This window comes from Morone saxatilis, unplaced genomic scaffold (genome assembly GCF_004916995.1).
Source record: "Morone saxatilis isolate NCDOM2014 unplaced genomic scaffold, NCSU_SB_2.0 Contig0, whole genome shotgun sequence".
Taxonomy (NCBI): domain Eukaryota; kingdom Metazoa; phylum Chordata; class Actinopteri; family Moronidae; genus Morone; species Morone saxatilis.
The window spans coordinates 8,634,485-8,648,340 of NW_023339650.1; the positions used below are offsets into that span (position 1 = coordinate 8,634,485).

Below are 13,856 nucleotides of genomic sequence, written 5' to 3' on the forward strand. Positions count from 1 at the left end.
GCTCACTTTCCATATTTACAGTGTCACAGGTTTGAGCCTGATTCTTTTTACTTTATTTTACTCATCTAAAGGTTGTTTATACCAGAGTCCAAATGAATCTGCCACTGTTACCAATATCCATTTGATACTGGTTTCTGTCAGCTATTCCAGGGGTATGCGTGCCTGTGATTGTCACCATTATTTCGGTGTACATACCTGTAGAGTCATGCAGTAGCCTAGCTAAACATCTAGAGTGAGGAAGTTGCATTATAGAAATGTGGTGTTTTCCAAGGACCCATGTTAATAAAAGCACATTATGTCGCTTGTCTGGTCGTATGCAGAAGAAGACAAAGGACCACAGCTCCTTCTGAGCCTTGTCCCAAGATTCAAGAAGCACTAGTCTACAGTTAGTGTTACCTACGACTTTATGATGTGTAGTCAAACAGTTTTATTGGTCCTGAGTCAAAGCGGTAACTGTAGGGTTCCGCAGCCTGGCACAAAGCTTTTATGATGTTCCTTTTCACTGCTATGGAGACAGAGTGGAAGCAAACGTCCCTAAATTATACTTTCATCTCTTTCTTCTCCTGCTTATATCGTGTTGGTTCGCCCATTCTCCTCCTCAACTCTCTCCACAGCTGTCTGCGTGCCTGCCTGTGACTGTCCCTCTCTCAGCTTTTAGAGAAGGTTCAAACCAGACATACTCTGCTTATTTTTCTTCTCTCTCCCCCTTATTTCTATCTGTGCTCATCCCTCAGCTACAAACGAGCGAGTGCATGTTGAGTGACATCAGTGAATCCCTGGATGAGGCCAAAATTGCCCTGAATGCGGAAAGACAGCAGAGGCAGCAGATCCAGGACCAGTTGCACCATGCCAACAAAGAGATGGAGCGTCTGACACACGTGCGTCACACTAGTGAAAAGAAGGTGATTGGTTTCTTCCTCAAGGTCTTCATTCAGATATTTAATGATATTATTTCTTTCAAAGCCTTGCTTGTCCGACTTTGCCATGTTATTGCAACACTTACACTGAGACAAGTGCATGTGACTTCCCTGTTGTTGGCCATGTATTGTTGACACTGATACATTATTAGCAAGTTCGCTTGCTCACAAGGTCAAGAAACCTTTTCTACACAAAGTGGACATTGTCAGGAAAAAGATGGTTAAACTAAAAATGTGCAATTTCTACACGATGGAGATGAAATATAATATTCAGTTTAATGTAATGCATTGTCTTTTCCCACAATGGGACTGATAAGAAGGGTTGCACAGGTGAGGGATTCATTTAAATATTCAATTTTCAAATGTAATATTCACTGTGACAGGCATTGTCTATTTCTACAATGGTGCTGATAATAAGGTTTTAGATAATGGGTAATGGGATGTTCTGATATTTAGAGCCTTATTAAAAACACACACTTCTGACAAAGACAAAAATGTTGATTATTCTGCTGAAATGGGAATTTTTTCCAGCTGGGACTACAGTAAAACTCACAAATCACATGTTCATATGCTATATTGCTTTTTAGACCTTTTAATCCGCTGCCCTTTCTGTGATATACCAAAGGCGTATGTTAGTGGTTTAGTGGTTTGTATTTAACCTTCAATTAACTAGGTTGGAAAGATACTTTTCACTGAGCCATTGGTGAATTTCAAGGGGCTTGCGTTTGTAAAAAAGGGAAGCAGCACACGAGGTTCAGTCCTTTTCACTGGCAAGCCTCTTCACTGACTATACTAATTTCAGAATGGTTTTAGGGTTAGGGTTAAGGTCAGGATTTTGTTGGCTATCACTGAGGCTATTGTTAGAGCAGTCTCTCAGTGTATAGAGTACACATTTAAAAGACTACATACTCTATAGCTCATATTATATGACAGCAAATGGGCTTTGGTAAAATAACTAATTTTTATTTTTGACCTCTTGTAATTGAGTGAACATGAATTCAGTTGTCATCGTGCAAAATGGAAGCAAAGTCTTGCGTCAGTATTTCACAAGCCTTGCAGAAACAGCCATTATCGAATCCTGTACAACTGTCCAAGACTGGTCAAATGTTTGTTTGTGAAATTCGCTAGACTGTATGTGCATATGTGTATATGTGTGTGTGAGTTTGTGTCTTTCATGTTTGGATTGGTTAAGTCAACGGAGGGACCATTACATTCTGTCCAGGGATCTGGTTTCTGCTCCACATCTGGCCCTGCTTTATGCACCAAGACTGTTCTTTCTCTGATCTATTACAAGCTCTCTCTCACACACACCCACACACAGACACACACACAGCTTTGGATTCACTCATGCACACTTGAGTCCATCATTGTATGGACAGTGGTAGTAGTAGGTGTGTGTAAAAGAGAGTGAGTGTGCCTTCTCCCACTTGAATGTAAGTGAAACTGAGAGAACTTTGTGCTAAGTATTTTCCTCTGCAGTTCTAAATGTCCTAACATTAGCACAGCTGAACAAATACTGTCAACACCCTCTCCTTCATCTGAAATCTACTCTGCTGATTCACTCTTTCTCTTACTCGCTCCCCTTTAACTTAGACGTCTTTGAGATCTAATTCTCTAAAACTGCTGGGAAGTAGATGGGGACATTGGCGCTTGTCTGACTAGAGTCCTGGGGGTTATAAGGGCCAACCACTTCGCCTTTTTGATGTTTTCATCTTTAGACATAGGTTGAAATTTTCTTATTTTTAATATTAATTCTATGTTGGTCTGACATTTGTCTTATCAGTGGTAACCTGGTTCCTCCACACAGGCTCAGATAGGAAGGAAGCCTGCATTTTACTTTGACAATGGTATATCCAAATTGTTAGCCTACATACTGTAATGTGTACTTTAGCTTTGTTGTTAGGACAGTTGAAATAATTCCTAACCAAACACAGATTTTTGTATTCTACGGTCCACTTATGATCAGCTGTTGATTGCTTTTGTAGGACACAACAAAAGTAATGAGGAATTCACTAAATAAAAGCAGATGTTTGTGCCTTTTTGCAAAAAACATATATCTTTTAAGCACAAAATCCTTCTTAATGTCTTTTTAATCCCTTATGCTTTATTTATCTGTATCCCTTTTTACTTGTTCTCCATCTCTCTCTCACACACACACACACACATCATCATCATCATCATGCAAATGGCCAGATGTTGCTGTACTTTTAACATGTGGTTAAAGTGTTACAGTACACTCTCCCAAACTCCCCCATTGAGGAACTTGAAAGTAGTGAACCCATTAACATGACAAGGGGCTTTGTCTAAGAGATGACCTGCTTCATCTTCTTAGAACCAAAAGTCACATGTGCAGTTCTCTGGAGGCTCCTCTTTTAAAGGTTCAGGTCATAGATGTACACAGGAGAGAGAAAAGGAGGGAGACAGATGGGTGGATTTTGTATGAGAAACGTGGAAAAGGGAAAGAGGTTTTTTAGGATGTGGGAAGGAAGGAAATTTGAGATGGGGGAGATATCTTGGGATCCAATGGGTAGAGGTGTCAGTTCACCACCATGAGATCTGTGACAGTTATAGCCAGAAAATTTGGCCATTGCATCTTAGTTTTGTTCGCTGCAAAACAGCATTTTCACGTTAAGGTTAAGGCCGTTATATCTGATGAGTCTCTCCTACCGATAACAATCATATTTAAAATGTTTGACTCTGAATCAAACAGTTTAGCTTACCGGTTGGAGCTGATCAATAACTCCAATTTGAATGGAGACCATTTAAAGCAAACAAAAAAAAAAATAGAGAGAAATGTAGAGTAGAGAAAAAAGAAAACTAGTATACTAAAAAGTATTGAGCATTTTTGTTCCATTTTGTTGTAGTGTTACCCATTTACAATTCTATGGGCTTTATAAGATGCAACATGAAAACAAAATCTGCTAATGTTTGTTCAGTGTGTGATGCCCAATCATATTATCCATTGTTAACACATTCCAGAATAGTGTGTCTCCAGCTTCCCCACTGGGAGTGTAAAAAGTATGCACTCATAGCTCTTCTTTAAAGCACATCGGGTAAAATAATTCAAAATGCATATTATTTGAAATGGACAAGAAGGTCTGGGGGGGGCGAGACAGCAAACAAGAATGAAAGGAGACAGTGGAAGGTAAGCAGTACTGTGGAAGGTTGTTCAATCCTTCAAGGTTGAACTTGGACAAACATTGGTCCTGCTCACAATGCTTTACAACCATCAGAATAGCTTACTGATTTTTTCTCTCTCCCTGCTTTCTCTCTTGATCTCGCTTATTGCTCATTTCTTTTTGTGCCTTGCCACTTCTCCCTTTCATCCCCCCCGTCGCCACCCTCCAACACCCAACTGTTCAAATATTATTTCTCCCCCTCCTGTCGTCCTCTCCCCCCTTTTTTTCTCCCTCTCTTTATCTTGTCATTGCCTGTCAGTAGGGATTCTATCTGCACTGAGTGTTGTGTGAGCGCGTATCTGTGAACACATTGAGACTGAGATACACTTAAGAGCTCATTGATTTAAAAATACCTTCGATATTGGAGGTCCCCTCCTGCAGATTCGTTCAGAAGCTTATCACACACGCATAGACATCCACGTAGAGATATGCATAAACCAAAGCTCCACTCCAAAGTTTCTCCTTAAACTTTGTGATTGACCTAGTTAGTGTGTCGTTTTGACAAGTTGTCTGTTTTGACACGACATCCTCCGGTGTTTATCAACATCCATTCTGCCTATCACATGCTCACATTGGGAATTCACACACACACGCAGACACACACGTTCAAAGATAAATCACGCTAAGATTTGGAAATTGGCAGAAAGTAAGTGTTGTGTTTGCTATGGGTAAGTGGATTGACTTGCATTTGTAACAACAATAAATTCTCTGGTCATTTTTTTTCTGTGTGTGTGTGTGATGTCCGCGGAATACAAAACACAACCTGTATTATTCCTGTTCAGGGTATTTGTGCGAGCCTGTGAGTGTTTACATGAGCGCTCATTTGTTATTTAGCTGCTATGTGCATCGCAGTGTGTATGCAGTGTTGTTTTTTTTTTCTCCTTTCTTTTCCCCCTTCCTCTTGCCATAGCTCAGGTTTAGTGTGTTTAGCGAGCCTGGCCGCTGACAGCCAGAGGTGAGAGGTCAAAGAGCCAAGTTAACTCCATCAATTCCCCTGGACAGTTACAAACGAGCTCTCAACTCTGGTCAAAACAATCCCTGGATCATGCAGGACGGACAGGAAGGTGGGGAGTGATGGAGAGAGAAAAGGGAGTGAGCATTTGACTCAGCTTGGCATGAAGGACTGTTATGTGTGTGCATAAATCAAAAGTCGAAACTATGTCTGCATCAAATGCGTATACCAGTAATAAATGTGAAGTGTAAATTATTTTTTTGCATTGTGGAGTAAGGCTGTGGTCTTATCCCTATGTCATTATAAAGCAACTTACTACTTTACTACCTATATATTAAAACAGTCAAGTGCCCTGGTACCTCTTTTTTGAAGGTTATCTGGTTCTCCTTTCAACCTCAAAAAGCTTGAATGAAAGCTCGAGCATCTTAAAAAACTTTAGTCAGACAAAAGTGCTTACAAAAAGGTCAGACAACATGAGAAACCTATTTAGCTCAGAATTGACAGCACATAATGGCACATACCTGGCCGTTTTGACTGACCTCAAACAGAGAAAAGCCTTGACAGGGCACACAAACACAAACACAAACAGAAAATTAAAAAAAAAAGTCAAAAACATTTCCCTAGCAAACTTGTGAGGAATTACACCCACATGAAGGCACGTGCAGACACACACACACACACACTTTGGCAAAGAACTAAAGTGGGTAATTAGGGAAGGTCACCAAGGAAACAGACAAACACAAGCAATTGTCAGACACACTGTATACTCACGAGAAGCACAAACAACCGTTTCTCTTTATGTACCGTCATCCACCCACCACCAGCACCAGCACCAGCACTACTGTTGCCTCAAACACAACTATGAAAACAAAACTTAGATACTTTATCTCAAGTTTTGTAAACAGCAACCTATGTTCTCCTGTTTCCTGAGAGATACAGTGTGTGTTGCCAACGATTGAAGGAGATACGATCCTTAACATAATGTTACTTCAAAATATCATTAACCGTGTTTTTTTCCAACATCCTTAAAGCATGAAAAATATGTTTTTGTTTTCCAGATTCAGAAGAGGGAGATTAAGATGTGCGTTCTGATGAAAGAGCTCACAGAGAGTAAGAAGCAGCACTCTGAATGTCAGAACGAGGTAAAAACCACAGCAGCTTCATCGGTTCAGTTTAGTTTAGCTTATTTGAACATACCGTATAATAAAAAAAGTTTGAACATCGTGCAGGGGAGATTGTAAGTAAAAAGTTGCTTATGAAGATACGTCCCCTATATAAATATAAATAGTCATACTTAAAAAAACAAAACAAAGATTGCATAATTCTTTATAGCTTAAAAACTAAACAGTAATTCATAGATTACATAGATGTTTATGTTTGAGATGTATTAATATATATTATTATTATAATTTTTATAAATCTTTGCCAATAAGAGTCCTTTTCAAATGTTTTTTTGAAAAATGTAGATGTACATAGTGATATTGAGATGGAAGGAGGTTGCTCTAAAGAGATGATCCTGTGTATTTCAGTGAATATTGATTAAGGGAAGTCTGACCCTATGGAAGATTAAATACCTGTCTTGTGGAATATGAGTGTCTGAGAAAGACTTAAAACAATTCTGGAAAACACTAGGCAAGTCATGAGTGTACATATTTATACAATTTATACATGAATACAGTCTGGTATATGTTCAGACATATAAAAATACATTCCAAAAATACATAACAAAATTGATATAAGTTAGAATTTTCTCAACAGAGAAGCAAATGAGTTTAGTAAATGTGCTGCAATTACCTGATTTGAACAGGGTATGACTTTAACTACTTCAAGGTCTCTTGAGGGATACAGTTAAAACATGGGTGAGGGGGCTCAACAATAGAGAAAGCTACTTTCTTTACAAGACTAGATCTTATTTCATCCTGTCTTGCAGATGAGTCTTTATTTTCCAGTACAGTGTCATACAGGGTTAAACTGGTCATTCATATTTACAAAGAGTGATTCATCTCTTGTGTTTTCTATATTTTTTGCCTAAGAAAGACCAATATTTACAAAAGAAAGATTATTCTCCAAACTGGTTTTGCTAATGCTCATGATCCTATTAACCTTAACTGTGTTAGAATATTGTATATCAAATAAATTAATAAAAATAAAAGTTACTGTGAATGAAGTTACATTAATTTGATAATGGAAATTATTACTAAGTTTAATTATACTTTCCATGTATTATACATTAGTTAATAGTAAGTTAGGTTTGTGATCCTAGAATTAATCTCATGTTGCTTTTGTATTTTAAGGGTGTTAGTTAAAGTTAAAGGTTTTCATTGTCCAAATGTGGGTGTCGTGAAGTACTCCAAGATTTTACCACCAATTAAAGAAACTTCATTTAATTGCATATTTTCCAGTTGCTCCGAAGAGAGAAAGCTTCAGAGAAACTGTGCGAAGAGAGGGATAAACTGATAGCCAAGATGGAGGACCGGGGCAGAGAGTGTGTCCACCTCCACCAGACCAAAGAGAGACTGGAGGCGGATTTGGCTCTGAGCCATGAGAAACTCCACACCTCACACCTGGAGGTCCATCTCTGTCTGTCTCTGTGTACATGTGTTCATGTGTTTGTGTGCCCTTGCATGCATAGGTCAGAGCAGCAGAGCTTATGTTGTTTACCAAATACTTAACTACAGGAACATAATGGGCTAAATATGCAATTTATTGGATTTTACTTTAATTGAAGTGTAGTTTCTGTGTGTTTAGGTTCGAAGCAGAGATCAGTTAATTCTGCAGTTGAGAGCTGAAATGAAAACAGCTGAACAAAAGCATCAAAGGACACAGGGACAGGTATGGTTGCTTGTTTGTGTCTGTTTGCTGATCATTTATGTATTATGTCCTTATCAGAATATTTTTTATGATTTGTTTACTGATTTCCTGTGTGTGATTTGGGTGTACTTTCAGGTTATAATATTGAAAATAGTAGTACAATTTCTAAAATACCATACTTTTAATATTGCAAAATGTGCGTCTCCAAGCTGTGTTCCACGAGAAATAATTTGTGTTTTTCAGATTTGTTTCTGTTTTTTGGGTTTTAAATTTGTCTCAGGGCTTAAATTCACTTCTAGGTAGTACAACAACCGGTCTTGCTATTTTTTGGTATTTCCTTTCATATGCTGAGGCTAGGTTGAGTGAGCACCCTTTCTCCAACAATGACCTGTTTTACACCCACAGAGTTGCACACATCCACTCGAGGGAAGTGCCCAAACCAGCAGCAGTCTTCTACTGTTGGCTACTGAGCAGCTCCATTAGAGCAGTGGGAGGCGTAGCACCTTGCTCAAAGGCTCCTCGAAAGTTGGAGCTAAGGAAAAAGGGAATCGTTACTCATTCATGTCTACTGTGCCCACATTTTCCCAGCTGGTCCTGAAACTAAACTGGGAAACTCTCTGACTCAAGCCTCATTCCCTCACTTTTAGGCTACTGCCGCCCCCTCGCTGTTTTTTCGGTTCGTCTGTGTGTGCTTTGTATTCCTACATAGAGTTATTCCGTTTCCATCCTTTTCAGTTTTCCTCTCGTTCTCTTACTTCTTGCTCAGGTGGCAGCGCTGGAGGGTGAGTTAAGCCACTTGAAACCCAAGGTCAGAGGACACCAGGAAGAGGCCTGTCAGTTAAGAGAAAAGGTCAGCGGTATCGAGCGCCTTAAAGACCAGAAGGAGAAAGAACAACAGCAGCTACACGATCAGCTCCGTATTAGTCAGCAACAGGTAAGGAAGATATTATGCCTTCTCCTCTTCACCTGTGCTCATCTCCACCTCCCCTACAGGTGAAATCTCTGGTGAAATCTATAGATCAGTTGAACTCCGACCCAGAAGCTGTGAAACCGAATTGACACGGAACTCTGGAGCTGGAGGAGAGTCCTGCTTCACAGCCGATTGAAGCAGAACAATTCTGAGCTCAGCCAAATACAGAGCAGACTGAAGGATGGAAAGTCAGAGGTCATGAAACTCAAGGACAGTTTAAGTCAGCAGCACAGAGCCGTAGAGAAAGTCTTTTGTGAGTTCAGTTGTCAATCAGCTGAGCCGTGATTCTACGGGAAGACAATCTGTGGTGTTAATCCAGTAGACAGCATAAAAGAAAAATCCAAATGCGTTTATCCGTCTGAGTGCGAGTGATCTAAATCACAGTAGACAATCAAGCAGTCAGAGTGTTCTGCCAGGAACAACAAACTCACCCATTTGAAGCAGACAAGCTTTACTCTACAGTCAACTTACATATATTCTCATCTACATCATCTGAATTAACAAACAAGACAAGATGACCCCTCTGTTTGTCAACCTCTCACATCCAATTGGATCCAAACATGAATACAAAAAGAGGGAAAGAAAGACCCAGAGATTAAAAAAAAAGAAAAGAATAGGAGAATGAAGTTATTATCAACTGAGGGTCAACTTGGGTAGTCATGTGACAGCCATGAATACTCAAATGGCAGGCCAAATGAGGGTCAAAGGGATGTGTTTTCCATCATATTTAATGAGGGCTGTTTGTTTCCCCAAAGCACAAGCTCCTGATTATGGTCACAAGAAAGCCATGGTGTTCCCATTAAGCCTTGTTATAAGGCCTTTCATCCAGCGACAGAAAGAAATGCTAAATCCACCATTAGTGTTTGGACTGTAGGGAAGTGAATATATTAAAGGGAAAGAAATACTATGAGAGAAAGCCAGTAACATAATATAAGAGGTAAAGTTGGCATATGACACCTTACTTTATATTGTTTGTGTATGTTTCATAGCATGACTTTAAAACTGTTACCTGGGGCTGAGTCAATGGTTTTAAACAGTCCACACACACACACACACACACATAGACACACACATACATACACCTACACAGGTTGTTCAGTTTTTGACTCTAAAGCAGAGAATAAAAGTTGACGGTGCTCCTCCATCCTCTCCTCTCTTCTGGTTTGTGTCTCTTTCTTCCTTTACATGAGCAAGTTTTCTACTCAGTCATGCTGCCTCCTACCCGGTGTTAGTCCTAGATGGGCCCAGCTAATCCCTGGTTAAACCAAGCTGCGGTGAACTACTGAAATCTAACTAGTTGGCTGTCATTAGTTGTAAACCCTCATGTTCTGATCCAGATTACAACAGGATTAACGTGGATGAACTCAAGCTGAGTGTTAGAGCGGGTTTAACTTTCTCAACCTCTCTGCTTGAAAGGTGAGCTACGGTAGGATTCCTTGTGTAACACCGGGATTAAGCTTGGTTTCACTTCCTGGGTTCCCCTTTCATTATGAGCGAGGTTACTGTAGAGCAGCACAGTGTATTACACCATTACACCAAACTAGCATATGTCTATTTTTCTATTTATTTCAATAACAATAAGTCATGATGAAGCATCATATCCTGTATCCTGTTTCTCTGTTTGATTCTGTTGTATTATTATACTAATAATGATGGTTATTGCTGTAATAGTTACTACTAAGTTTATTCTTTATGTGTGCCTACGTTAGGGCTTCCCACTACTTTATTCATTAGCTACTCGCAATTCAGTCCCTTTCACACTTGGCAGCTGTTTCTCAGGAGCACCTCCATATGAGTCCAAATGCTACTCTCCTTTAAAAACAGTGTTTTGGTCACTCTACCAAACCTTCAGGCTACAGCTGTTCCACTTAAGTAAAGAGCAAAGGTTTATTCTCATCAACATTTGTGCTTCGTTTAACTATGTCTACTTTACAGGTCAAGACATTTGAAGGGAAGCTAAAGGAGCAGGAGGTTGAGATGGGACTTCTTCATCAGCAGCTTAAAGGAGCCAAGGAGGAGCTGAAAGATGCCCAGGGGCAGAAAGAAACTGCAGCCATCTTTAAACAAAAGTACACAGCAGCAATAGAGAAGGTGCACAGGGTGCAAGAGCAGGTGGAACTTTTGGATGAGGAGCTACAGTATTCACAGCAACAGGTAGATCATAGTTTACAGTATATTATCATATCATGCTTGCTCAGAGATTTCATCAGCTCTTTACTTATTCAACATTTTCTGTATAACATGTCTTCAGTACTGGGAGTGAAACGATAGTACAAAATTCTGACATTGCCTTATTCACCGTGTTTAATTGGCAGCTAAGAGAGTCCCAATCAGCAACTCACTCGGTGAAGGAAGAGCTAGCTGAGATGGTGAAGCGGTACCAGGAAAAGGTTGGCCAATGGGAGAACGCACAGGAGGCTCTTGACCAGTTGACGGATGAGCTCCAGGCCAATCAGAATTTGCTGAGGGAGAGTCAGCAAAAAGTGGACCATCTCAAAGGTCTGATAGGATCACTGCAGGAGCAGGTGGACACACTCAAACAGCAGGTCAGGACAAACATGTTCACACTATATACACTAGCGTATGTAGACACAACAATAACAGGCATAAATCCAGACACAAATACACATTCAGAACTCAGATTATTCATTCTTTATCAGTAATTACCACTAGATATATTTTGTCATTTTGTTTTTTGTTTTACACAAGAAACTCTGTTTCATTGTACAGACTAATTCCTTATAAAATGTCCATGTAACAATCTGTGATGCTGCATGGGAGTTAATTAGTTGAAACATTAGGGTTCAGTCTCTCTTTTAAAAATAAATGCAAACATTGTTTCAATTTTCATAGTGCTTGTATATAATTTATGTGAACTCACCGGAGTTCCCAACAAGAAGATTTGGATTACATGCATCAGTGTTTAGGTTAAGTCAAATGGGTGTCTCTGTGTTCTTGCGTGTGGTCCCAGGTGTTCGCTTGCTCCATTGATGTTGTGTGAGTGCCTGCAAGGCTATATTCCTTTGTGTGCACGTGTCATTGTACACACGTGTATGTGTGTGTACAAGTGTACGTTTGTGCATGTGTGCACTGGCGTGTGTCACTTAATCTTTTCTCCTTTTTCTTTCTGTTTTATATTTACTACGTCAGGCAACAAATGAATCATCTTTATTACGGAGAAATTTAATTTGGATGAACTTAACTGCTGCCGCCAAGGTCAGACGGGCAGAATGTCATTTTAATCCAATCAACTTTAATCTGTTGGTTATAAAAGAGTTAGGCTGTTGAAGAATGGCTGTATCTCAGGCCCTTTATTACACTGGCTAATGACTTTGATTGTGAGGCGCCTATCAAGAGGTTAGGAGTTCTTATGGAGCTTCACGTCCTGCTAATTCTCTACCTCATGCCACTGTTGGGCTCAGCTAACCCGAAAAGTACTATTGTCCTCATTCCCTGTTTACAAGAAACTTTAAATTGTAAAAAAAAAGAAATTGATATATATATAATTGTAATATAAAATCATTGTAAAAGTTATAGCATAAGAAAAACAAGTGGAAATGTACTCAGTATCTTGAGTATCAAATGTTAATGCTATCTCTATTCTAGTCCATTTGTATTCTGACTAGGGAATATTTCACTATAAAGTAAAGATGAATACAGGAAGACAATTTCTCTCCTTTCCTACAAAGATTTCTTTTTTTGAATTAGTTACATAATTTGCCTATATAACGGACAGCAGATAATAGACTAAGATTGAGGGTAGTGACGCATTAGCAATACATGTAGAAAATACAATGAGCTATATGGTCTTTTAATTGGGACAGAAACGCTAAGATCTGAAAGGTACTATTGGCTATTGTAGTTTCTGACTATAGATTTACTTGTTAATGTAATGTTGAATGTGTGTTGGCTGTGTGTCAGCTGTGCTTGGAACATCAAGGCCAAGTGTCTCTGTGCTCTGCGATGCAACAAATCAATTCACAAATGAGTGTAATGCATAATGATGTGTTGCCTTAATCAGTGTCATTGTCATTAATTAGTTAACCAAAATGCATCTAATCTGTTGAAATACAATTCATCTAAAATGCATCCCTCTGTGGCTTTGCTTTTTTAAGTCATTTTTGTTTCTGTTTTAGATCAGTTGTTGTTTGCATTTCGGTGGTTACATTTTCAGTGTATGATTGACTGAAATCAGCAAAAACAAGAAATATGATCTGTTTTTCTTGTCTCACCCTCCCTATTTCACCTGTTCTCTCTACTCATAGAAACTGATGTTGGAGTGTGACCTACAGCTGTATCAGCAGAGTCATTCTCATTCTGACGAGGAGTATCTTAGCCTGTTGAGACACAGACAGCAGCTGCAGAAGGTAAGGTCACTGATAGTACTACACATTAAGGTTGCACCTTACGGATTACACACTGTGCATATTATCATCACAATAAACCATTAGGATATACCCGATAGAGTACTTATAGTTACATTCACAGTCAACAATTGATTAGGTTAAATTTGTTTATATAAAAAAAAATAAAATGCATTTGAATACAGAATTAGGTGTGAAGTTAGTTTTAGATGTACATTGATAAAAAATTAAGCTACATTCCAGTGCCCACTTTTTTTTCCGTGTGTGTATCTGCATGTGTGTGTGTTTCAGCGCTGTACCGAGCAGGTTGAGGGCCTTGCGGAGTGTGAAAAGGCTATTCTTCAGATGAAGTCAGAGCTGCAGAGACAGTAATAACTAAGTCCATAAAACTCTCATTCTCCTCTGCTGATCCTGGTTCCTGTCTTTGTCTCTTCTCTCATGCCCTTCCCATCTTCCTCCACCCCCTACTCACTGTCATTCTCTTAACAGTCTCCTTGCCAAACGCCACACAGTAGCACACTATATGTAACATGGAAAATTTTACATAATCTATTCAAATCATTTCTTTGAATTTAGGTAATCTGGTTTATTTAGTTCTTGTTGTACACATGTTTTTCTTTGTTCGTCTCACTGTGTTGTTTCTCTTTGCTCTCCTCCCTGTAG

At 39.3% G+C, this 13,856-nt stretch overlaps 1 protein-coding gene across 1 annotated transcript in view; it reads left to right on the top strand.

Moving 5' to 3' along the window:
- Positions 1–13,856, top strand: part of LOC118324343 (nuclear mitotic apparatus protein 1-like) — a 93,537-nt gene that overhangs the window by 47,456 nt on the left and 32,225 nt on the right. The window contains exons 9-17 of the mRNA XM_035656638.1: positions 735–902; positions 6,107–6,190; positions 7,451–7,618; positions 7,797–7,880; positions 8,626–8,793; positions 10,765–10,983; positions 11,145–11,375; positions 13,095–13,196; positions 13,485–13,561. Of these exons, the coding sequence (XP_035512531.1) occupies positions 735–902; positions 6,107–6,190; positions 7,451–7,618; positions 7,797–7,880; positions 8,626–8,793; positions 10,765–10,983; positions 11,145–11,375; positions 13,095–13,196; positions 13,485–13,561 (1,301 nt within the window). The remainder of the gene's footprint in view (positions 1–734; positions 903–6,106; positions 6,191–7,450; positions 7,619–7,796; positions 7,881–8,625; positions 8,794–10,764; positions 10,984–11,144; positions 11,376–13,094; positions 13,197–13,484; positions 13,562–13,856) is intronic.